Source organism: Myodes glareolus, chromosome 14 (genome assembly GCF_982192425.1).
Source record: "Myodes glareolus chromosome 14, mMyoGla1.1, whole genome shotgun sequence".
NCBI classification, from domain to species: domain Eukaryota; kingdom Metazoa; phylum Chordata; class Mammalia; order Rodentia; family Cricetidae; genus Myodes; species Myodes glareolus.
In genome coordinates, this window is record NC_142039.1 from 73,814,191 (window position 1) to 73,837,073 (window position 22,883).

The 22,883-nt window shown below is 43.3% G+C and overlaps 1 protein-coding gene across 4 annotated transcripts in view; it reads right to left on the reverse strand.

Moving 5' to 3' along the window:
* Positions 1–1,360: 1,360 nt before the first annotated feature.
* Positions 1,361–22,883, reverse strand: part of Kif27 (kinesin family member 27) — a 74,554-nt gene continuing 53,031 nt past the window's right edge. For 3 of the 4 annotated variants that reach the window (XM_085699624.2, XM_048447685.3, XM_048447686.3), the window contains exons 13-18: positions 22,290–22,466; positions 16,657–16,872; positions 9,477–9,683; positions 7,721–7,919; positions 5,759–5,935; positions 1,361–3,136 (exon numbers count right to left, since the gene is read on the reverse strand). In XM_085699624.2, the coding sequence (XP_085555750.1) occupies positions 2,679–3,136; positions 5,759–5,935; positions 7,721–7,919; positions 9,477–9,683; positions 16,657–16,872; positions 22,290–22,466 (1,434 nt within the window). In that variant the 3' untranslated portion in view covers positions 1,361–2,678. The remainder of the gene's footprint in view (positions 3,137–5,758; positions 5,936–7,720; positions 7,920–9,476; positions 9,684–16,656; positions 16,873–22,289; positions 22,467–22,883) is intronic. The other variant, XM_048447688.3, reaches the window with a different exon arrangement.

Genomic DNA, 22,883 nt, shown 5'->3' on the forward strand with positions numbered 1-22,883 from the left:
ATCACTGAAAATCCTATTTCTCCTGACTCTCAGAACTCCAAGTTCATAAGGACTGAGGGACCCAAAAAATTACATCAGAAGAGAGAGCAAACTGAAGCAGTATGAAGTGCCCGTGAGCTCAGCAGAGCACTGCCTAGCGCGCCCACAGCCCTGCGCTGACCCCGGCACAGGAATCTGGGTGCATCACTGAGGTCGTTACTAAGGTCCTACCTAGCCTTACCAACTTCTCCTAGTAACACTCCGGTTAGGGAGGGAAAAAACATTTTCCCTTTAAATATTCTGTTGCATGTGGAAAAATAAAAGAATATAATGAACAACAAAAATCTTGTTTTATATAAGCTGAGAGGTGGTGGTGCATGCCTTTAATCCCAGGTAGGGAGGCAGATGGATCTCTGAGTTCGAGGTCAACCTGGTTGGTCTACAGAGCAAGTTCCAGGACAGTCAGGGCTATACAGAAAAGCTCTGTCTTAAAAAAAAAAAATTATATGTGATGATTTTATATGTGATGAGAAAGTCAGACTGGGGAGATGCTCGTGGTAAAGTGCTTGCTTCTTAAGCATGAGAATCTGAGTTCAGGTCCTCAGCACCCACAAAAAAGAGAGATGTGGTGGTGAAGACTCTAACCCCAGCACGTGGTGGCAGACGGGAACTGGTGCTCTTGGGGTCTTTCTGCCTCGCCAACTTAGTCTAAATAGTGATCAGGTTCAGTGAGAAACCCTTTTCCAAAATATTACGAGGAAAGTCATCAACTTCCTTCTCTGGCCCCCAGAGGCACATGCACAGTGAATATGCATGAGCAAGCAAAAGCATGCACATCCGAGCAGGCAAAAGCATGCACATCCGAGCAGGCAAAAGCATGCACATCCGAGCAGGCAAAAGCATGCACATCCGAGCAGGCAAAAGCATGCACATCCGAGCAGGCAAAAGCATGCACATCCGAGCAGGCAAAAGCATGCACATCCGAGCAGGCAAAAGCATGAACATTCATTCCCTCAATGGGAAAATGGAATCTTGGGAGGATGTATCTTATATTTTGATTACTCTATTAGCATACTGACCTAACTAGAATGAATTGTTCACACCTAAATCACATGTTTGGGATATTATGTATATATGTTTGAGTATATAAATAAAATCTATCAGAGCATATACAAGATACAAATTAAATGTTTAACAAAAAATGGGGAAAATATACCTTTGTTACACGGCAATCAATTCACAGCTGTATTATCTGATATGATCATTACAGTTTTATATAACTTCTGTTGCTCTGCTAGTGAGAACACGATTTTATATTTCCACAGGTAAAGTGAATGTTTGAATTGGTAGGCAAGAGGAATTCTAGCATCAAAACACATAATTGTATGAATTATTTATTAAGGCATAGCACATTATTTAAAAAGGAATTTACAATTAGTACCCTCATTAATAAAAAGGTTTTTACTAGTCCATAAGTTTTGGTTTTTGAGACAGGGTCTCTCTATGTAGTCCTGGTTGTCCTAGAGCTCACTGTGTAGACCACACCCAGCTTAATATATAACTTATGTTTAGTTAAAGGCACTCACTTTTGTCACAAGACTAATATATGATTGTGCGTGCGTGTGTGTGTGTGTGTGTGTGTGTGTGTGTGTGTGTGTGAAAGATACACTTTCAAAATGAACCAGCAGGGAAAAAAAAAACCACCCCAACTTTGGCTTATACATGAAGGTCTGGAAAACAAAATACTTCATGGCATTACATTGGGATGCTGTCTATCACAGACAAACGCGGTAGGGAAGAACTACTGCTCATTTAATTGAACCAGAAAAACTAACGAGATTGCATGGACATGTTGACACCCAGTGCCGTCAAGCCTGTGAAGCTGGAAACCTGAGGCTGTCAAGCCTCAGCTCTTCGCCTATCTGACGGATGCATTACCCATGCATACCCTTATAAGACCACACTGCTCACAGTGGTGTCTTTCCTTAGAATGGTGGAATGTTCTGTGTTACTGTCCCTGGAGCTGCGGACATGGCCCACAACTGGCATCATATGAGAGGGATGTGCGGTGCACAGGGCAGGACAAAGATGGAAATTTGCAGTCTGTTGTATCATCACACAAAGAATATAAAATAACTATAAAAATGAAAGATGCCATGTTAGAGTTAAGGCTGACGTAACACCTCTGTGGATCCCAAGAGCTGTAACACACCCTTGCCCCCAGGCTGAATTCTGGCAAACATTTCTGTCTTACCAAACAAACACGGCAGGTAGAGAACTCTGGCACAGTTGGGGTTTATCTGCAGTTTAAAAAACAGCAATATATGTATACTTAAACATTCTAATACTTGAGGGTTAAAATGTACTTCTAAGATATGCCTTTATATTATATAGAATAATATACATTTGAAGTGTGTTTTGGTCTTAGTTTTGTTCTTCAAATGTATTAAAAAATAAAGGAAATATGGCAGAGAACTTCAGTACACTTACATAAGTAGAAACAGTTCAATGTACCAAGCATTCAAAAACCCATTTATAAAACAGTAAACCCTAAAATACACTCTAGTACCCAAGACCTTTCTGTGTCCTGGGAAGAAGCTGGTGACCCTGGGCTTTCATTCTGTAAGTGAGAAAAAGGGACCTCTCACATGATTGCTAAATTAGAAGTTTTATTGTCCAGGGCCTATGCTTTGAAGTGACTAGGTTTCCTCGGATACTTCAAGGGAATCAGCAGTCACCGACCGGACCCCAGCTCCAAGACTGGAGCGCCGTAATGACAGCTCCGAGGCAGAAATCTGACGTAACTCTCTGCGACACAGTTTAACAGGCTTGACACCCTGGAACTGCCCCGCACTTCTCAGTGTCTGGAACTGGGGCAGCGGTGGACTCTGCAGCTGTGTGAAGAAAGGGGCCCCTGGTTTATCGGCACTGCTCGGCAGATGGCCACTAGAGGGTGCTACTGAGCCATGGACTGGAAGTGAGTCTGGGCTTCCCTCCCGAATCTGCTGTGGCACCGTTTCCGTTTCTAAGCCGCTTGAAGAACTGTCTCCTTCTCTTTCTCCTCCGTTCAATTTTGTCTTTTCAGTTCTAGAGGCCCATTTTGACTCTTCAGAAGCCGCCTCTTCCAGATTCAGGACTCCATCTCCAGCATCACGTTCTAAGGAGGAGCCACACAAACAAAGCAAACATCTTCTCAAAACCAGGTACTTTTGGGACAACAGGCTAACAAATCACATCATTATGACTATTATATATATGATGCTTTCAGATTTTTACTTAATGACATCTTCAAATAGATGTGTGGCTACGAATCAATCCTGACTCACATAAACATCTTGAAATGTGAATAACATTTTTGTTGTTGTTGTTGTTGTTTGAGACAGGGTTTCTCTGTAGCTTTGGAGTCTGTCCTGGAACTTGCTCTGTAGACCGGGCAGGCCTCGAACTCAGAGATACGCCTGCCTCTGCCTCCTGAGTGCTGGATTAAAGGTATGTGCCACCACCACCCGGCGTGAATAACATTTTTTTTTTCAACTCATTGACGATGAAAAATCAAGTAGTGATTTTGGTACTCTCTAGAAACTTGAGTACTTTGTGTGTCTCTGACATCTTTTTAAAGAAATAGCTATTCATTTTTTCTATAGTTTAATGCAATTCAGTGTTTTATGCATACGGATGTTTGCCTGCCTGTGTCTGCACACCTCACATCTTTGGGACTAGAGCTGGCAATGACTGTGAGCTGCCATGTGGGTGCTGGGAACCAAACCTGGGCTCTCTGAAAGAGCAGGCAGTACTTTTAACTGCAGAGCCACCTCTCTAGTTTGGAGAGTTGTGTATATAAGTGCATGTATGTATGGGTATCGTGTGTGTGCAGGGCCTGAGGAGGCAGCGAGGGTGTCAGAGTCCCTGGAGCTGGACTCACAGGCGGTTACGAGCCACCTGACATGAGTACCAGGAACTGAAGTCCGGGTCCTCTGCAAGACCAGCGAGCTCCTCCCCATCCTTCCACCTCCCTCTATCTTTGTCCTCCGCTTGGCTGGTTACTCGTTAATGCCAAGTCCTGGCCAAGTTAAGCTTGCTCTGCCCTTATCTCCAGACCTTCCTCATCACATACATGTATGAAAATCTGGTCATGTTGGCCCCCTCGCATGATAGCAGTATTCTGTTATCCATCTGTAGTCTGTGATTTAGGGTCAGGTTATTTCAGAAATATTCATTGCCCCCCTATTTTGAGGTCTTATAAAAAGGAACAATGTATAACCTTCCAGGAACTTTTGACTTTTGTAGAGTACTCTGTCATGGTAACTGTTCTATTATGAAGGGGCTAATTTTACATATGTACATTTAATTATTAGACAAGGATATGTCTGAGTTTAGTCATATCTTTTTTTTTCTTTTAAATTTCCACCTACTCCCTGCCTCTCTTTTCCCTCCCCCTCCCCTCCCCTCCCTTTAGTCATATCTTTAAATGTCTGGAGGGCATGCCTTAGGACTGACCTTAGGAACACATGGTTTTACTTTCATTTGGACAATATTGTTAAAAATCTTGTTTAAAAAGATTTATTTATTTTTATTATGTGTTTTTGTGTACATCTATCTGTGTGAGGCCAGAGGATTTCTGAGCCTCTGGAACTGGAGTTACAGGTGTCCGCTGGCCACCATGTGGGTCCCAGGTCCATAGCCAGAGCAGCCAGTCCTCCTGACCACTGCATCTCCTGTTTACAGTGGCTGGTTTTTTATAATACAGGAAAGTAACAGATGCTAGGCTGCCCTAAGGGCTAAGAGCCAAGGACAACAAAAGTAATTGCCCCATAGTAGGCAATTAATAAAAGCAATCATTCTATAGTTTGTAATTTTAACACAGCTTGTATATTTAAACTTCACACATTTTTAATGTTTGAAAGTCAAGTACATCCCTCAATAGCGAATGAGAACATGAACAAACCTGTAGCTACAACCCTAACTGGTGATTGAAGTGAAATGAACAATCCTATAGCTACTGTCCATGCTGGTGCACTCCAGGGCAGATTCACACGTTTGAGTTGAGCCTAAGCCTCACCATACGCTTGCCGAGCGCGTGTGAGTGCAGCACTCCTAGACAAGAGTGCGTGTGAGTGCGGCACTCCTAGACAAGAGCGCGTGTGAGTGCGGCACTCCTAGACAAGAGGCAAGGGGTTCAGTTCACTGATTCACTGCACAAGAAAGAATTAAGCGCAGTATTTAAACTACCATAACATATTATTTGAAACCACCTTTATTTGGAGTTAATATATTTTTTAAACAATGCTTTGGGCATATTATACTTTCATTTTCAAATTTAACTTGAATATTTTCCATAATTAATAAAGGCATGCCCGTAATAAAAAAAACAAAACAAAACAATCACTTGGGATGGTGGTCAGGTGCACTTTACTCCCAGCACTTGGGAGGCAGAGACAGGAGGATCTCTGTGAGTTCGAGGTCAGCCTGTTCTACTAGAGCTAGTTCCAGGACAGCTGGGACTACATTGAGAAACCCTATCTCAAAAACCAAACCAAACAAACAAACAAAAAAAGAAAAGAAAAACATTATGATTCTCTCTCTCTCTCTCTCTCTCTCTCTCTCTCTCTGCACACACACACACACACACACACACACACACACACGTTCATTTCCCCAGCACTTCCCATGGGTCTGTCTTATACACAAACCGAGTAAACAGTTTGTCTACAGAGAGAAATTAAGCACCTCCCCTAAACAACTTGTCACTTGGGAAGAGGGTTAGCATGTCAGGTGACACCTGAAGCCTTACGCTCTGCTAGTGAGAGCCGCCACGGCGATGCTCCTCCGGTAGTCTCCTTCAGTTTCTTCTTAAGATCTCTGCTGGTTTTCTTATAGAAGTAAAGATCCTTTTCCAGCTGCTGGATTTTATCTTCATATTTTCTAAAGGTTTCTATAATGCCTTCTCCATCTTGCTCTACAAAGCAAAAATTGACATTTAACCTTGGCTTACACAACTGACTCAAAACTATAGCTCAGAATAGCTCCAGACTCGCGTTAAAGGGTCAGAAGCATTTATATGGATCTGTTGCCTGAAAGGATTTCCGCAGCCACAGTATGGATTCTTCTCGCTATACACCTTTCTTCAAAGGATCGATCCCTTCGTTCCCTTCTCTTCCTACTCTCTGCCAGCTACTTCCTGCCCTGCCTCGGCGCCTTCGCCATGGCTTATCAAGAACAACAGAAACGGGCATTCCTCTAGAAAACAGCTCAAGTGTGTAGACCTCTGCACATCATCTATGTTAATACATTACCTGGGGCTTGCATCAGACTGTGGCTATATGGAAAGTTATATGCCTGGGTTATAGGCCCAAGAAATACACAGAAAAAACCCACAAACAGAAAAGCTGTTAGTAATGAGTCTAGAAAGGTTAAATAATAAAGAAAAACACTACAGAATGGGAGTGGAAGCTTTGGTTGATGTTCTAGGTAATAATATTTGTGACTGTGTACCACTGTTCTACAATGATAAAATCTAGTTTTCTGATCTTCAGAAAACACTTCCAGACTTACACCCTCCTTTGTATAGTACATATATAAAAAAACTTGGTTTCCATCTTCTTTTGCTATTCTTATATCTTATTTAACCCATCATCTAGCTTTAAAAATGACGTGCAAGGTCCCAGGGTCTGGTCTTCAGCACCAAAACCAAAAAGGCCAACCAATCAAAAGCCATATAGCTTATCAGTTTAATTTCCCATATGAATACAGCTGAAATTAGAAAATTCTCAAATTGTTAATTATAATTATAGCTATTGTGCATAATCTGTATGCATAACTATAGAAACAATTTGATTTTTATTGATTTTTTGAGACACAGTATCATGAGAATCATGAGAATAAGAGGTGGTAGCAATGAACCCAGGCTTCACACATGATCTGTAAGGACTCTTCCAAGCGAGCTATGAGTTACTGGTGTGTGATCCCAGTCGTCTCAAAACAACAGCGTTCTATTCAGCTCCCACTCTTAGACATGGCTACAGAAAGGAGAAGGTGTGTCTGAATGCAGTGGTTGTGGGACAGGCCAAGGGAAGTCCTGTTCACTGTGCAGAGACATGAACACTGGAAAGTTAAGCTGCTGTCATTTCCTCAAGACCCAAATTTATGTTTTCCAATTTTCTACTTCTTTCAAATCCCTTCAACCAATCGCAGCTCTGTGATCATGAGTGTCAGGGCTGAGCAGCCTGAATTAGAGTGGAAGCAGGCTCAGCTAGCAAGGACTGTGCTGCCGCAGTGCCTGTGTGGACACCAGCCCGCTCCTCAGGTAACGTGAGGCCAGACTACTGTGATAGCTCTCCAACACCAGAATCTATTGTTGAACCACTGCTGGCCACTAATATTACAATATTATGTACCCATCAATTTTGATCTATGATCTAACCTTAATGCATAACATTTTATAATCAACTAAAGTTATAACAAGAAATAGAATTGGGAGTTGCAACAGAATCTATCACTTCGTCTGTACATGGAAAGACGGATCACTCGCCAGCAACCACCCGCCAGGATGACAGGCCTTCTTTAGTGCTGGGAGCAAGCAAAGGGGACGGCACTTCGAGCATGAGTCATCTTACACCAAATGACACAAAACATGGTAGCCACACATGTAAAGGAGCAACTATGTACACACACTGGGAGATGGCATGGGGCCTGGCTTCCTTCCTCAGCACGCCCCTGACCCAGCTGACCTCCAAGGACTTGCCTTTGAAGTGATCTAACAACAACTGCATCTTTTGTTCATGCTCCTTCTGCTGGAGGATCAGTCTCCGGTCACACTGCAGCCGCAGGTGCTCCAGGGCAGACTCTAACTCGTGGATCAGAGTATCCTGCTCCAGAACCTTCATCTTCATCTCCTTATTCTGCAGCTGTTGTTTGCGTTCAGCTTCTCGCAAATTAATCACCTATCAAAGATGGGTTTTGACCTTTTAAGAAGGTATCTTACATAGTCTGACAATATAGATTAGTATACTTTTCTTGGACTACATGAAGTTGGAGCTACTTAACCTCAATAAGATCTTAAGTGCCTTTTAAAGGTGTAGGATACATGGCAAATGTTTTAAAACATAACTAGAAAATAGCCTAACAACCTTTTGAATTTGTTGGCATTCTGAATTGGTAATATTTTCATTTTCAACATAATATTTCACTAATAGTTGCCCTTCTAAAACTTATTAGATATGATCTCTGAGTTCAGATTTTATAATTCTCCTTCTTGCTTGCTATTTCTTTTGGAGACATGGTTTTTGCTATATAGTCCTGGCCTCGAACTTGCCTCTTAAGTGCTAGGAATATATAGTCACGTGCCAGCACGCCTGGCTATAATTCTGTAACTCTGTTCCTCTAGTCCACATGGATATTGGGGATGCTATATTCTTACAGCATCCACTCTGTCCTCAGTTACAGAGTATTCTGGCCTGAAGCACAGAGGTGCCACTTCAGGCCGTACGTGTGTCTGCTGTGCCATAGGAAGCAGAGCACCGTGGACAGCGTCTGTGCAGTAGATCCTGACAGGACTCTCAAATGACCGCCACAAAACAACACCCACTTCCACACAGTGGCCTTGGCTGAGCCCTCAGGATGCCACCCGAGACTCTGTCTCCAAGCCTAGGCCACATGCCAACAAAATACAATGCCAGCAGCAGCCACCTACTCCTGTCACAGTCTCAGGAGACTGACTAATATTTTCACTTATCTGTTTCGAGACGGTCTCACTGTGTAGCCCTGGCTGCTCTGGACTCTCTCTGTTGACCAGGCTGGCCTCGAACTCACAGATCCACCTGCCTCTGCCTCCCAAGTGCTGGGATTAAAGGTGTGCGCCACTATGTGAGCTTTGCATTCACTTTCTATTTTACACAACCACACCTTGAAAAAGTATTTGTCTTATTTTGTATCAACTGTTGGATATTCTCACTAATTCAATATATTTTTAGGGGGAAATGGTACATATTTAAATGAAAAAATAATAGAGAAAATAAGAATATAGTTCTCAATGATACAAAGTATGCCAGTATCAGAAAGTTGCCAGCTCTGTAAGATAACCTGATTAAGCAATCCAGATTATAAACCTGTTACTGTCACTGCCACCGGAGCACCACTTCGTCTCCGGTCAACTCAGGCATCATGGTCAGAAACGCACCAGGTTCATGTATCCACACGGTGGAGGAACGACAGCCTGCAGGGCCCTAGACTTCTCATGGATAGCATTTATGTTTAGAAGCAAGAAATAAGGAAGTATATAAATTAATTTGTCTAAAAAAGACCTCCTATCAAGGGGACCTCACAAAGTTAGGTTTATTTTGATAATTCACACACCTTTCTGGAAGCGCTCAGTAACGTAAAGAGAACAGTGCTTAACGGAAGTCAAAGCGCCAGCTCTCCCAGCCCAGCACTTAGTTCAGGATAAATAAGGGGACCCTGACCCTCTTTTGTAAGAAAAGTGTTGTTCCTTGGATACATACCTTTTTAAAATATTTGAAAAGAATAGCTCTGATCTCGGTAAGATTCAGGCAAACTAGTTTCCCCACGACATCTGCCTCACTCTGAGAGAGAGTCTGGAACGATGCTCTAAGTGAGTTCTGGCGACTCTGGATGCTTTCGTTCTTGAATTCAATTGCGGCTTCCAAAGCTTCTATTCCTTCTTCAAGTTGGAAAAGAAGATGTTCTTCCTAGGGACCACAGAGAGCATTTATCTTAAAAAAAAAAGTTATAGCCTGAACTTTGTTGTACGCTTACTTTGGGTCTTACCATGTGACAGAGTCTCCGTCTAAGGGACTATTCCATGACTCTCACCATAGGATGGGTCACTTAACAGAGATGTCCAATCTTTACCACAAACATTACATAACAAAATGGAAGAAACAAAAGCTAAATGGGTTCCATGATGTTCCAAGGCTATGCAGCAAACACTGACTACCTAATCCAGAGGATACACCTGAACATGACCTCAGCTCACAGAATCTGCAATACTGTCATCTCCCTCCATAGTCCTCTAGTGCATTTAAATGTAGAATCCCCACTGATGATGGGGGTACTGTTGTACCTCCAAAGACCTGGCAAAGCAGACAGCGCTAGGTCAGGAGGAGGGGACATTGCACTGGGAGCCAGCGGCTGAGCACTGCAACCAGCAGAGTCTGGAAGGAAAGGAGCAGAGGTGACAGAGTAGTCAGGACTCAGGACTGGGACACGTCATAGGATTCCTAGGAAATGGACCAGCCGTAGAAGCATATGCCTAAAACTCCAGCACTTGGAAGGTTGAGGCAGGGGAATCATGAGTTCAAGAGCTGTTTTAACCCCCTTCTGAGAAAAAAAAAACCCTCCTATGCAGTGTTATTTTAAATGGTGGCAATATAGCATTAGATAATATACAGCGTGTATCAGAACAGAAAACTGGCCTTTGAGTTGTCCAGATTAAGGCTATCGGAAGGAAGGAGGGGAACTCGGATCCCTGGTGACTGAGAGGTGGCTGTCTCTGTGTCCTGTGTCTGCACTGAGGTCCCCAGAGCAAGCTTCTTCAGGAAGACGGCTTTGCCCCCACACACATCTGCTCAGCACAGTATTTATCACGTGGTGTAAACTGTTGAAGGACTTAATGAAAATTTAAAATTTTCATATGTCTGATTATTTTTTCCACCTCTCCTGAGGGTTTTCCAGTGACTCACAGACCTCCTTTTCTCATCTTGAGAATCAGAGAGTGACCTCATCTAGCAGGGAGTCGAGCACTCACTTTAAAAGGCCATCTTATTAAATCTTCTGGGAGAACGATTTGGGGAAAACATTCAATTGCCATTTCTCCGGGCTAACCATCCTTTGATTATATAATAATTGTTCCAAAATAAACAAAATGTATTTTGAGAGATTAATTTTTACAACGTTTAAATTATGTCTATCTGCGTACTGTCTGTGCACATGCGTGCAGGTGCCCTGCAGAATCCAGGCGAGGATACTGGCAGGACTGGAGCTGGAGTGACAGGCGGCTGCAAGCTGCCCAGCGTGGATGCAGGAACTGAACCCAGGTTCTAGCCACTGAAGCCATTTTTTCAGCCCCAACAGAAGAAAGAAAACCATCTTAAATACCTCTGAGAGGTTCATAGGTGAGTAAGGAAAAGGAGCCTAGAAGTGAGTTATCTAAAGAGAACAGTCTGACTTTTTAATTGATACTCAGATTGTATTTTATCACAAATAAATATCAAAGGTGTGCTGAGAACTACTTAGCATAATTTTAGTTTTCACAGTTTTGAATATAAGTTAAGGAATGGCTAAGCAAACGAGGTGGTCTAACTATGGAATTCTGAGGGCTACTACTCCAAACAGCTGCCGCCCACGGGCACTGACACGGCTCAGGGAAAGGCTTTTGCTGCCAAGCCTGACTACCTGAGCCTGTTCCCTGGAATCCGCACGACAGAGTAAAGAGCCAACTCCCAGCTGTCCACAGACCTCTGTATATGCGGAATGGCACACATGCATGCACACGCATACATGTGTAAGTGTATACATTCACGTGCACACGCACAACCACATGAAACTTTAAAAGAGTGAAGGGGTGAAAACACAGTGACTACCACCTACGGTTGTGGGTCCCACGAACTCAAGGTAAGTGGCCATGGTAAACCGTCACAGCACACACTTGTAAACTCTCATCTAAACTGAAGATGTTGATAAAGATTATGAGAGAGTAGGTCTGGGTGTGTCCTAAGGATTTATTTTTCTAAGAGGCTTCCCCAAGAACATCGGCCTAAAGCAGTAGTCTCTAAATGTTTTAAATTAAACACTCTCAATCAAGAAATAAAACAAAAGACTAACAAAAGTTTTCATGCAAGTATTGTGTTACATGTACATTTGGGATGAAAGAATGTTTAGACATAAAAGAAGGAACTGAAGTTGAAAAGGCAGAACAGACAGAAAGGTTACTGTGTTTTCCTCCTGTACACCACTTACTAGAGAACAGCTCTGAATTATTAGCAAACTTCCGCGTTCATCTTGTCACCTCCAACAACATGTGCAGCTGTGCAAAGCATTGACTTAATAAGACAAGCCTCATGCAGAAAAATGAAGACGAAGCATTTTCAACGCATTTGAGCAAGATTAAAAAATCCTGACAACCTACACATGGGGAGTAGAACAATGGCCATCAGAAACTCTAAGTGGGGAGGATGGTGAGAGGTTAGCTGGCACCCCGAAACAGTTAGACCTAGTTCTCATGTTCCCAGTTAGATCTGTCAGCTTGACACCGCGAGTCAGCATCTTAAGCAGGGGTTTCCGAGACAAGGCCGACCTGGGGATAGACCTGTGCGGGACTGTCGTGACTGCTGACATGTCTGGGCTGTCTACAAAGCGATCGGAGCCCCAGCCTGCACATGCGCCAGCAAGCAGTGCTGCTGCACGTCTCTGTTTCAGGTTCTTTCTCATGCTCCTGCCCTGACTTCCCTGAGGGGAGGACGCACCTGTGAGCTGAACAACCTTTCCTTACTGGAGCTGCTTCGCTCAGAGGGCTTTACCAGGGTGGCAGAAAGGACGCCAGGGCAGAGACTGGCAGCAGAGGAGAGCTGGTGGACCTGACCACAGTTTAGAGAAAGATGTAGAAGACCTTAAACTGAGGGCTAAAAAAGCTGCTGGGTGCTCAGAGCTTTTAATAAACATTGTGGGCGAGGAAGATAAAGAAGCTAAGAGAAACACAGATGCTGGAGGCCTGGAATGGGCAGGTCGGAGGGAACTGTGGTGGGGCCATGGTGAGGCATGGAGCGAGAAGTGAGAATGATGGATTGGCTGGGGCTGAGAACCACCCCACTAAACGAAGTGCCTCCCATTGAGGCAGCAGGGAAGCATCTGCTCAGGGTCAGCACACAGAAGCTGGGTCCAAGGGGCCAATACTATGTCTCACACTGGTAGCCAAACTCGGCAATTTATAAAAGTTCCCACAAAGCATGAGAGACGCAAGATTGCAGGAATCACAGAGAGCCTGGTGGCATGTGGCAGGGACAGAAAGGCCAGGTGTTCCGGAGGGCCCATTGGTGAACGCGCAACCCTGGTTGTAGTGGAGAACATTAAGAGATGCTGGGGCTGTGAACGTCTGGCAAGGACAGTGGCAGGTGTACAGGGAGCGGGCACAAGCTGCAAGTCACACTGTATACTACAGATGGCAGAGATGAGACCGTTCAGCCTTTTGGAGCTGGAAAACGGCAGTGAGGGAGTCCCAGGGCCCAGGCGCTGAGCTACGGGATCCGGATTTACACTGCTGATTGTCTATATGCCCCAGCTCTCTCCTGCAGGGCTAGGAAAGTGTGTAACTTTATTCCGCAGCAGCCCAGAGTTAAAGAGACTTTGGACTTCGCATTTTCATTTATGTGTATGTACATGTCTGTGTGTGTGTATGCCACATGTGTGCAGGTACTCCCAGAAGGCAGAAGATTACATGAGTTCCCCTGGAGCTGGAGTTACAAGTGATGGTGAGCCACTTGAAATGGGTGCTGGGAACTCCAGTCCTCTGGATGCAGCCAGTGCTGTTAACCACTGAGCCATCTCTCCAGCCCTAAGAGACTTTGAGCTCCTCCCTTCTTCTTCTTCTTCTTCTTCTTTCTTCTTCCTTTCTTCTTCTTTTTCTTCTTCTTCTTCTTTCTTCTTCTTTTCTTCTTCTTCTTCTTTTCTTTTTCTTTTTTTTTTTTTTGAGACAGGGTTTCTCTGTGGTGTTGCCCTGGCTGTTCTGGAACTCACTCTATAGACCAAGGCTGGCCTTGAACTCACAGAGATCTGCCTGCCTCTGCCTCCCAAGTGCTGGGAATAAAGGTGTGTGCCACTGTAGGGAGCCATCCGGAGAAATTGCCATTACAAGATGGCGCTGGCGTTCCTGCAGCTTGGAGGTAATCAAGTCCTTATTTGGTATTGCTGCGTGGGGTTGAGCGCCCTTTGCCTGCACATGCACAATTGAGCCTTGTCACTGGCCAATCCTGAGGCTCCAGGCATCAGCAGACTGGTATTTACCAATCAGGGCAGTACCCGAGTCCCCTCACCCTATTTAAGCAGATGCCACTTGGCTCTTGCTCTCTCTCGCTTTCTCTCTCTCTTCTTGTTCTCTTTTGTTTCTTGCTCTCTCTCGCTTCCTGCTCTCCCTTTAACCAAGAGGCTCCAATAAAGTGTGATGTGAGAAGAATCCTCGACCGTGGTCGTTTCTTCCTTGCTGGTCAAGGGGTTTGCCACATGCCACCACCACCCAGTCTCAAATATGTAAATTTTAATTTTTGTATTTCATCAAAAAATGGAAGTGTTCTGTTTCCAGTGAATTGTTGGGCAATCTGCTACTAAAATGATCTAATGTCTATCATTTCTTGTAAAAAATATAATTAGAAAAATAATGACTGTAAAAAGAGAAAATAATTTGAAGCAATTTAAAAACATCAAAATTGCAAGCTATCCCATACCTATTCACGTCCTGGTCACTTTAGAATCTCCTGATAATGCACCTCTAGCGACCTATTGAGATGCTGACCTTGGCTTTAGAACACAGCAGCGAGAGCAGAGGCACTTCAGTTAAGCCAAAGAAAGCCAGAGAAGCTTGCAGGGCTCAGCGGAACCCAGCTGTGTTCCACCTGGGACGGTATTGTTCAGGGAGTGTTGCCAATGTTCTGCCACAGAATTCCACAGGGAACAGAAGCCATTTCCTGTGAGAGCGACCTCGCCTGTCGCTGGCCTTGACTTGCAGTCGTCTGCCCAGCCTCCCAAGTGCTAGGATGTGGGTATGTACTAACGACCATGGCTTCACTGTCTGCCAGCAATGGGCTCTGCCCTCTGCAAACGGGTTTCTCACTTCTGGCTGCTCTATCTCGTAATGGCTCTATCAAAACATTCACCATGTTTTTTGAAATCCAACTTACGGTTGCAATCCACCATGGCAGCGCTGACACTGCTTTCCCCGGATGAACTCTGCACTACTTTGTGTAGATAATGTAACTATAGCTTTACTACGGTACCCATAATTGTCTGTTTAATATTCTTTAGGAATTCAGTTTCTAGTATGTCCATCTTCCCCATGAGAATATGGATTCTCAGGAGAAACACGACCTAGCAGTTGGCTTCCTTTGTTTTCCTCTACATGTTTTCCTCGTAGCAGTCCTGGGCAGACAAAATTCTTTAAAGCTTGCTGTGTTTAGGTGCTTATCTGAAAGTTCGGAGCTCTGGGAGCTCTAAGTCATAAAATAGTGAACAGATGTGTGGAAAGTCCCTTCAGTTGGCAGACAGCTGTCTACGGTAGCCTGAATTCCCTTCATCAGTTCATTCAACACTGGATTTACAGGAAACCTACATGGTACCCTTCCTGCTGTTCCTCAGGAGCCCCTCTAATGCCTTCCTCTTGCCCAGGCTAACACATAAAGCACAAGGCTCCTGGGGTTCACCTTCTTTCGGCAGCTGCCCTTGCTTTGGTAAAGATAGGCTATAACGATAAATATCCGGAGAGAAATTTCAGGGCACTGGGATCATTTCCCACTGAAGTAAAACATGTTCTAAAAGACTAAGTTTGGGGTAATTTGACAGCCAACAAAAGAATCAATTCTTACATAAAAAAAAAGAAAAAAAACCAGGCTGGGTGGTGATGGTGCATGCTTTTAATCCTAGCAGTTGGCAAGCAGAGGCAGGTGGATCTCAGGTTCAAGGCTAATTCCAGGATAACCAGGGCTGCACGAAGAAACCCTGTCTCAAAAAACTAAAACCCAAACCAGACGGGAAAAGCTATACGCCCTCTCAGCTGAAAACTGTAAGTGGAAGGTATTTCATTGGAATTTGTGTTTTCATGTGAATGGTAGAGAATTTTCTCTGAAAACCCAGCCCTTTCTCAGTCAAGTTTCTACAGAAAGAATTAACTCTCAATGCCATAGGCATGTTTTATGTAGTGAACTACCTAGCAATGTCACCAAAGACACCCAGGTGACAGATGAGTTGAGGGCCAAGACTGACCCTTGAGTCCCACATGGTAAGAAGGGAGAGCTGACTCTCCTCCATGCTGTCATGACCCCACTACACACCATGGTTTGTGCACACGGGCAATGGCCTCACAATGTGACAAAGAAAAAGCAAGCTATGTGCTCTCCTTGAAAGACGAATGGGAGAGACTTTCCTGTGATCTGTGATTTCAGGTGAGAATCAGCTGAGGAGGCACGCACAAGGGATGTTGAGTATTGGTTCCCTAGTGGCACACTCAAGGGACCTATTGGTTCCCTAGTGGCACACTCAAGGGACCTATTGGTTCCCTAGTGGCACACTCAAGGGACCTATTGGTTCCCTAGTGGCACACTCAAGGGACCTATTGGTTTCCTAGTGGCACACTCAAGGGACCTATTGGTTCCCTAGTGGCACACTCAAGGGACCTATTGGTTCCCTAGTGGCACACTCAAGAGACCTATTGGTTCCCTAGTGCCTGAGGCCACGCTCAAGGGATGTATTGATTCTCTAGTGCCTGGTGGTCCAGGAAGGTCCATGCGGAATGCCATTCTGTGAGGACATCTGTCTCTCACCAAGCATGGCTTATAGAACCACACAGATGCCAGATGAACTCATTAGCTGACACAGTCAGAAGGGTTTATCAGGTTTATGATCACATGACCCACATCACTCGTCATAGGACAACTCCAGCTCCAAGGAGTACTGACTTACTTTGGGGGACAGCACTCTGCCACTCTGAAGCTTCTCATCCACACTGTCTCTTTGTCGCTGGAGCTGATCCTTTTCTTTCTGGAGAGCCTGAACCTGTTCTGAGATCTTTATTTTCTCCTCAGCTGTGCAGCTCTCAAGTTGTAAACTTTTCTCCGACAACTCTTGCTCCAACGAGTTCAGGCGATCTGATATTTTTAGACTATCTGTGCTTAAGTCCTAAAAGACACAACCCACCAGTAGAAAGAGAGTTACAAGAAATTCAGACAGCTTAGAAAACAGAAAAAAAAAAATCAATAAGAAACTAAATGGTTCTATTTTTATTTTTTATTTTCTGCCATAAACTTTCTCAAGGGATCCATTAACTAAAAATTTAAATTTAATCGTTTTTTAAAAGATATATAGGTTTGAAGTATGAAGTTATGGGGGCCAGGGAGGCGGCTCAGTCAAGAGCACTGGCTGCTCAGGCAGGATGGAGGTTCAGTTCCCAGCATTCATGAGACAGTTAACAACATAACCAGTCCCAGGGAATCCAGCGCCCTCTTCTGGCCTCCTTGGGCACTGCACACACATAGTGCACTATACATGCAGGCAAAACACTGACACATTTTTAAAAAATCAAAGGTTTTGAGCGTCGGCATTTTTCTTTTTATTATTTTATTCCTTACTTCATTACATGGTAAGACTGTTGTTACAGTTTCTTAAGATGCTAATATTTGGTGTGTTTCAGCATACTTTTTATTCTTATTTCATTATGGTCAGAAAATATAAGAATCTGGTCAAATTTGTGGAGATGTCCATTATTAAAATAATTTGTAAAGATATTATATTATATACTTCCATATGGTTTCTAACATACACATAAACTATCATAAGGTTTAACATATCATAATAATAAGCAGAACCATGTGCCCAAATAAACCTCCTTAATTTGTTTTAGTTGGTTCTTCTGGTATTCTGCCCTGTGTGTAAACAACCAACTTTAGACGCTGTTGTAAACCACAGGGTAAGAATTTAGCACTCACACCTCCCCTTCTCCACGTGCTGTCATCCTTCCTCTGTTTTCCCACTGAAAGTCATAGTGAGCTTTTAGTTAAATCAATATTCACTTACCTCATATGAACTTGTGACTATTATCCATAGCTAATATATCTGTAAAAAATGATCATACTTCTACCTGATATATCTATTTTGTACCATATAACTAATTCTAGCATGTGAGTTTTGGGGATCAAACTGAACTGGTGGCCACTCCCATCCACTGAGCTGTTTCAGCCTGTTCTTTGCTTAAATGCCCACGTTGAGTAATGTCTGCAGATCATAAATCCTTCTTCATACGTGAAGCGCATGCTCCTCCAGCAGCTCCCCAAGGCAGGAGACACTCTATGGAAGATGCTCTACCTTCACACTAATTAGGCCTTTGGACTAAGAAGAGGAGTTTTAGTTGAAATAGTTTTCCTCATGAATCTGAAGGCTGCTTCAGATCTTCTGAATCCCAGTGAAGAAAGCAGAGAAGCCAGTGCCATTCTGGCTCCTGAGATTGACAAGTGACTAGTTTTCTAGTTGGGGTGCTGAAGATTGGTTTCTCCTCAGTTCACCTAACCCTTCCACAAAGCTTTGCTCTGAACACTTTTCGACTGGGACCTTGATGGGCTTTTATGTAAGTCTAAAATCTCATATTATGTTGGGAACCTTTTCTTTTTAAGATCTATTTATTTTTTTTGCCTTTAATCCCAGCACTTGGGAGGCAGAAGCAGGAGGATCTCTGTGAGTTCAAGGCCAGCCTGGTCTACAAGTGCTAGTTCCAGGACAGTCAAGACTGTTACACAGAGAAACCCTGTATCGAAAAACAAAAAAGATTATTTATTTTTATTTAATATGAATGTTTTGCCTACATGTGTATAAATGCAATGTCTTAGGGTTTCTATTGCTGTGAAGAGACACCATGACCATGGCAACTGTTTTTGTTTTGTTTTTCGAGACAGGGTTTCTCTATAGCTTTTGGAGCCTGTCCTGGAACTAGCGTTTGTAGGCCAGGCTGACCTCAAACTCACAGAGATCTGCCTGCCTCTGCCTCCCAAGTGCTGGGATTAAAGGCGTGTGCCACCACTGCCCGGTGACCACAGCTACTCTTATAAAGGAAAACATTTAATTGGGGTGGCGGTTTATAATTTCAGAGGTCTAGACAATTATCACTATGGAGGGGAGCATGGAGGCTGGGAGTATGGTGGCATGCAAGCAAGCGTGATGCTGGAGAGTCTACATCCTGATCCCGAAGGAACCTGGAAGTGAACTGTGACACTAGGAGTAGACTGAGCAAAGGAGACCTCAGCACCCGCCCCACAGTGACACACTTCCTCCAGCAAGGTCACACCTCCTAATAGTGCCACTCTCTTTCGGGGCCATTGTCTTTCAAACTACCACATGCACCACATATGAACCTGAGGAGGGTGAATAAGGGCATGGCTTGATGTGTGCTTTCTCTGATCCATCTTTTCACATTTCCTGCTACTTCAATGCTGGCTTCCTAGTTTATCTGAGATTTCCTCCTCTTTATTTTCTATTGATTTTTCTTTTAACTTACTCTCAAACATTTCAGCTTTTCCTGTCTACCCTTTCAATTCCTAACACTTCCTCATGTCTTTAATGACCTGTGCTTCCTGTTTTATGGTTACAGTATCTTTTTTTCTTAACCACATTTACTAGCCTAGGCAACCACTATTCTACTTCCTTTGGAATTGCCTAGTCTGGAATAGTATTACACAATACATATTGTGAATAGTTTATTTCACTTAACTTGTGTCTTCAAGGTTCACCCTATGGAGCAGATACCAATGACTCATTACTTCCTAAAACCAATACTCAATACATCACCAGCTGATGAACACTTGTGGTGTTTCTATTATTCAGCCATGGTTCCATAAACCTTGAAGTTTTTATATAGACACGTGCTTTTATTTCTCTTGAATACATACCTAAGGAATTGTTGCATAACAACATGTCTGAATATTTAGCCTTTAGAGGAACTCCAAGATAGTTATCCAAGGTAACTGTACCATACCACAATCCCAACAGCAGTAACCGAATGCTCCATCCTTCCCCTGCTCCCTGAGTGATACTTCTAGTGAGCAGGCTCTCACTTGAGGTTTTCTTTGTATTAATTACTTTGATGACTGACATGATTGTCATCTTATGTGGTTATTGCCACTTTTACATCTTCTTTGGAGAAAAGTCTTTTCAGATCCTTTGCTCTTTATTAGGTTATATTTATTTTGTTTTTGTTTTAGACAAGACTGTGCTATATAATCTTCCCAGTTCAACAACCCCCTAAGTGCTAGCAGAGCAGGCAGGTTAACCTTTTATTATCAAATTTTAAGTCTTTCTCAACCTCTTATCAGATAAAGAATTTGCAAATACTTTCCTATATTCTGTAAGCCATCTTTTTACTTTGCTGGTTGTGTCTTTTAAATCTCAAATATCTTTAACTCCATCTTATTTGTTTTTCTTTTCCTGCTGTGTTTTAGGTGTGACACCAAGAAATCCCTACTGGAATGTCACAAAGAGCGCCTCAGAGATTATCAGCAGTCAAGAGCGCTCACTGCTCCTGCAGAGGACACAGGTTTGGCTCCCAGCATCCATATTAGGTGGCTCACAACTGTCTGTGATTTCAATTTCAGGGATTCAACACTCTCTTCTGGTCTCTGTGGGCACATATATGTATACATATATGCAGACATATACACATAAAAAATAAATCTTAAAAATTACATTATAAAATGCCTATGGTCCAGACTGTGTGTCTGTCCAGTAGGCTTATAACTTTAGCTCTGATTTTTAGGCCAAGGCCAGGTGATATATTTTAATTTTTATTTCTTTTGTGGCAGGGCTAACGCCTTCAACAAGGTCTGTAGGTCAAGTGGGCCCAGAACTCCTAATCATCTGACCTTATCTCAGGAATGCTAGGTTTACAGGTGCTAACACCATGCTTGGCTTGAGTTAACTGTATACGAAACATTTTTCTTTTCTATCATTTTAGATAAGTATTCAACCTATCGTGGTCCTTGTCTGAAATGCATACAGCAAAAGTCTTGTATATAGTCCTCAAACACTAGAAAAAATGAAATCTTTTAATGCCTCTTTCTGAAAAGAATCCAGTGGGCTGATAGTCTTCAGTCTGCATTTCTGCTAAGAATTTCAAAGAATGAAGGTGGTTTTCATTGCTATCTCCTTCCTGCTTATCTCACTGTGTTCTGGCACCTCTCACTGCTGGAGAGGAGTTCCGTGGCTAACACCATGCGCTGCTCCTGTACAAGACCCAAGTTTGGTTCTGAGCAACCATATCAAGTGGCTCCCATCCACCTATAACTCCAGCTCCAGGGGACCCAACATCCTCTCCTTCAGGACCCCTGCACACACACCCTCACACAGACATATATATGCACCTACTTTTAAAAAACAAAATCTTTTTTAAAAATTACACTCTCTAAAATCAGAAAACAGCTGTTTTCTGTCCTTTTTCCATCTTGTCACGTAAATGCTTTCAGAAACTGTTTTCCTCCACCTCCCTTACTTTCTTCTCCTCTTTGTGAATAGAACAGATGGGAAAGAACCAGGTAATTCTCTTCTATCATTCACTGTAATTTTGATTTGTTAATCTTTCGCTGTTATTTTACATATTTTTGAGAAGTCACACTCGGAGAACATTGAACATGTTACTTGAGAGTGACAATGCTCCAGAGACAGTCACTTGATAAAGCAGCAGAACACACTGGGGATAACCTTCTTTTCCTTTTAACTACAGTTGATCTTTATGTGCATGTGTATCTGTGTATGCACACGTGTGAACATGTGTTTCATCTTTATGTGCATGTGTATCTGTGTGTGAACACATGTGAACATGTGCTTCATCTTTGTGTGCATGTGTATCTGTGTTTTTGCACACATGTGAACATGTGTTTCATCTTTATGTGCATGTGTATCTGTGTTTTTGCACACATGTGAACATGTGTTTCATCTTTATGTGCATGTGTATCTGTGTGTGCACACATGTGAACATGTGTTTCATCTTTATGTGCATGTGTATCTGTGTGTGAGCATATGTGAACATGTGTTGAGGCCAGAAGTCAGCGTTAGGTGTCTTTCTCAATGGTTTTTTCACATTATGCTTTGAGACAGGGTCTCTCAGTGATTTCGCCAGGCCAGCCAGCCAGGTCCAGGAACCCCATCTCCGCCTTCTCAGCACAGAAATTACAAGGGAAAGTTTCCATCCCCCACTTTTATGTGAGGTCTCAGATCTGAACTCAGGTTCTCACACTTGGATGGAAAGAAAATTACTTAATAAGCTTGTGATTTATCTTTTAATTTTACTAATTTTTTTATGCTTATGGGTGTTTTGTCTGAATGTATGGTTGTGTTCCATGTGCATTCCTGGTGCCCAACAAGGCCCAGAAGAGATTTCCTGGGGCAGGAGTTGTATAGAAATGGTTGTAAACTTCCATGTGTGTATGCTGAGATCAAACCTCGAACCCCTGAAGGGGCAGCCAGTGCTCTTAGTCACTTAGCCATTTACCCAGCTCCGGATTTACCTTTTAGAGAGAACATATCCCAGAAGCAAAGAAAACTGACAAACACGATACCTGACTAGATCGCAGCTTCTTATTTTCAAGTTGGCTCTTCTCCTGGAGCAGGGCTTCCTTCTTAGAGACAATGGCTTCACGTTTCTTCAGGTCTTCCTCCAGCATCTCTAGTTCTTGGCGTTGGTTCAAAACTTTCTCAACTTCTTCATCTAACCATTTCTTTTGTTCATCCAATTTCTATATTAAAAGAAACACTATGGTTTGTTACTCCCCCACCACAAAAGATACATCATTTCAAGGGGCTGAAACTTCTAAAATGAATGCTACAATTATCAGAGCGGTTCCTGTTCCCCTGGCTCTGGTGATCCTGAGAGTGTGCTGCTGTGTTGTTTTGTAGGGAGTTATAACTTATTGCCCCACAGTGGCACAGTCCAGCTATTTCTGCCTGACAAAAGCATCCCAGTGTCTGTTAAAGTCAGGCTGGGCGTCTCACTGCTGCAGAGACCATGCTTCCACCACGCTGCACTGGTGGTCGCTCTCTCCACCTGCCACCTCCACCCGAGCTATTCATGGGCTGCAAGGGCAGTCTGGTCAGCTCCCTATGGCTAGTTCCTGATGTGCTCTGGCCTGCAGACGGCATTCGATACGAGGTCA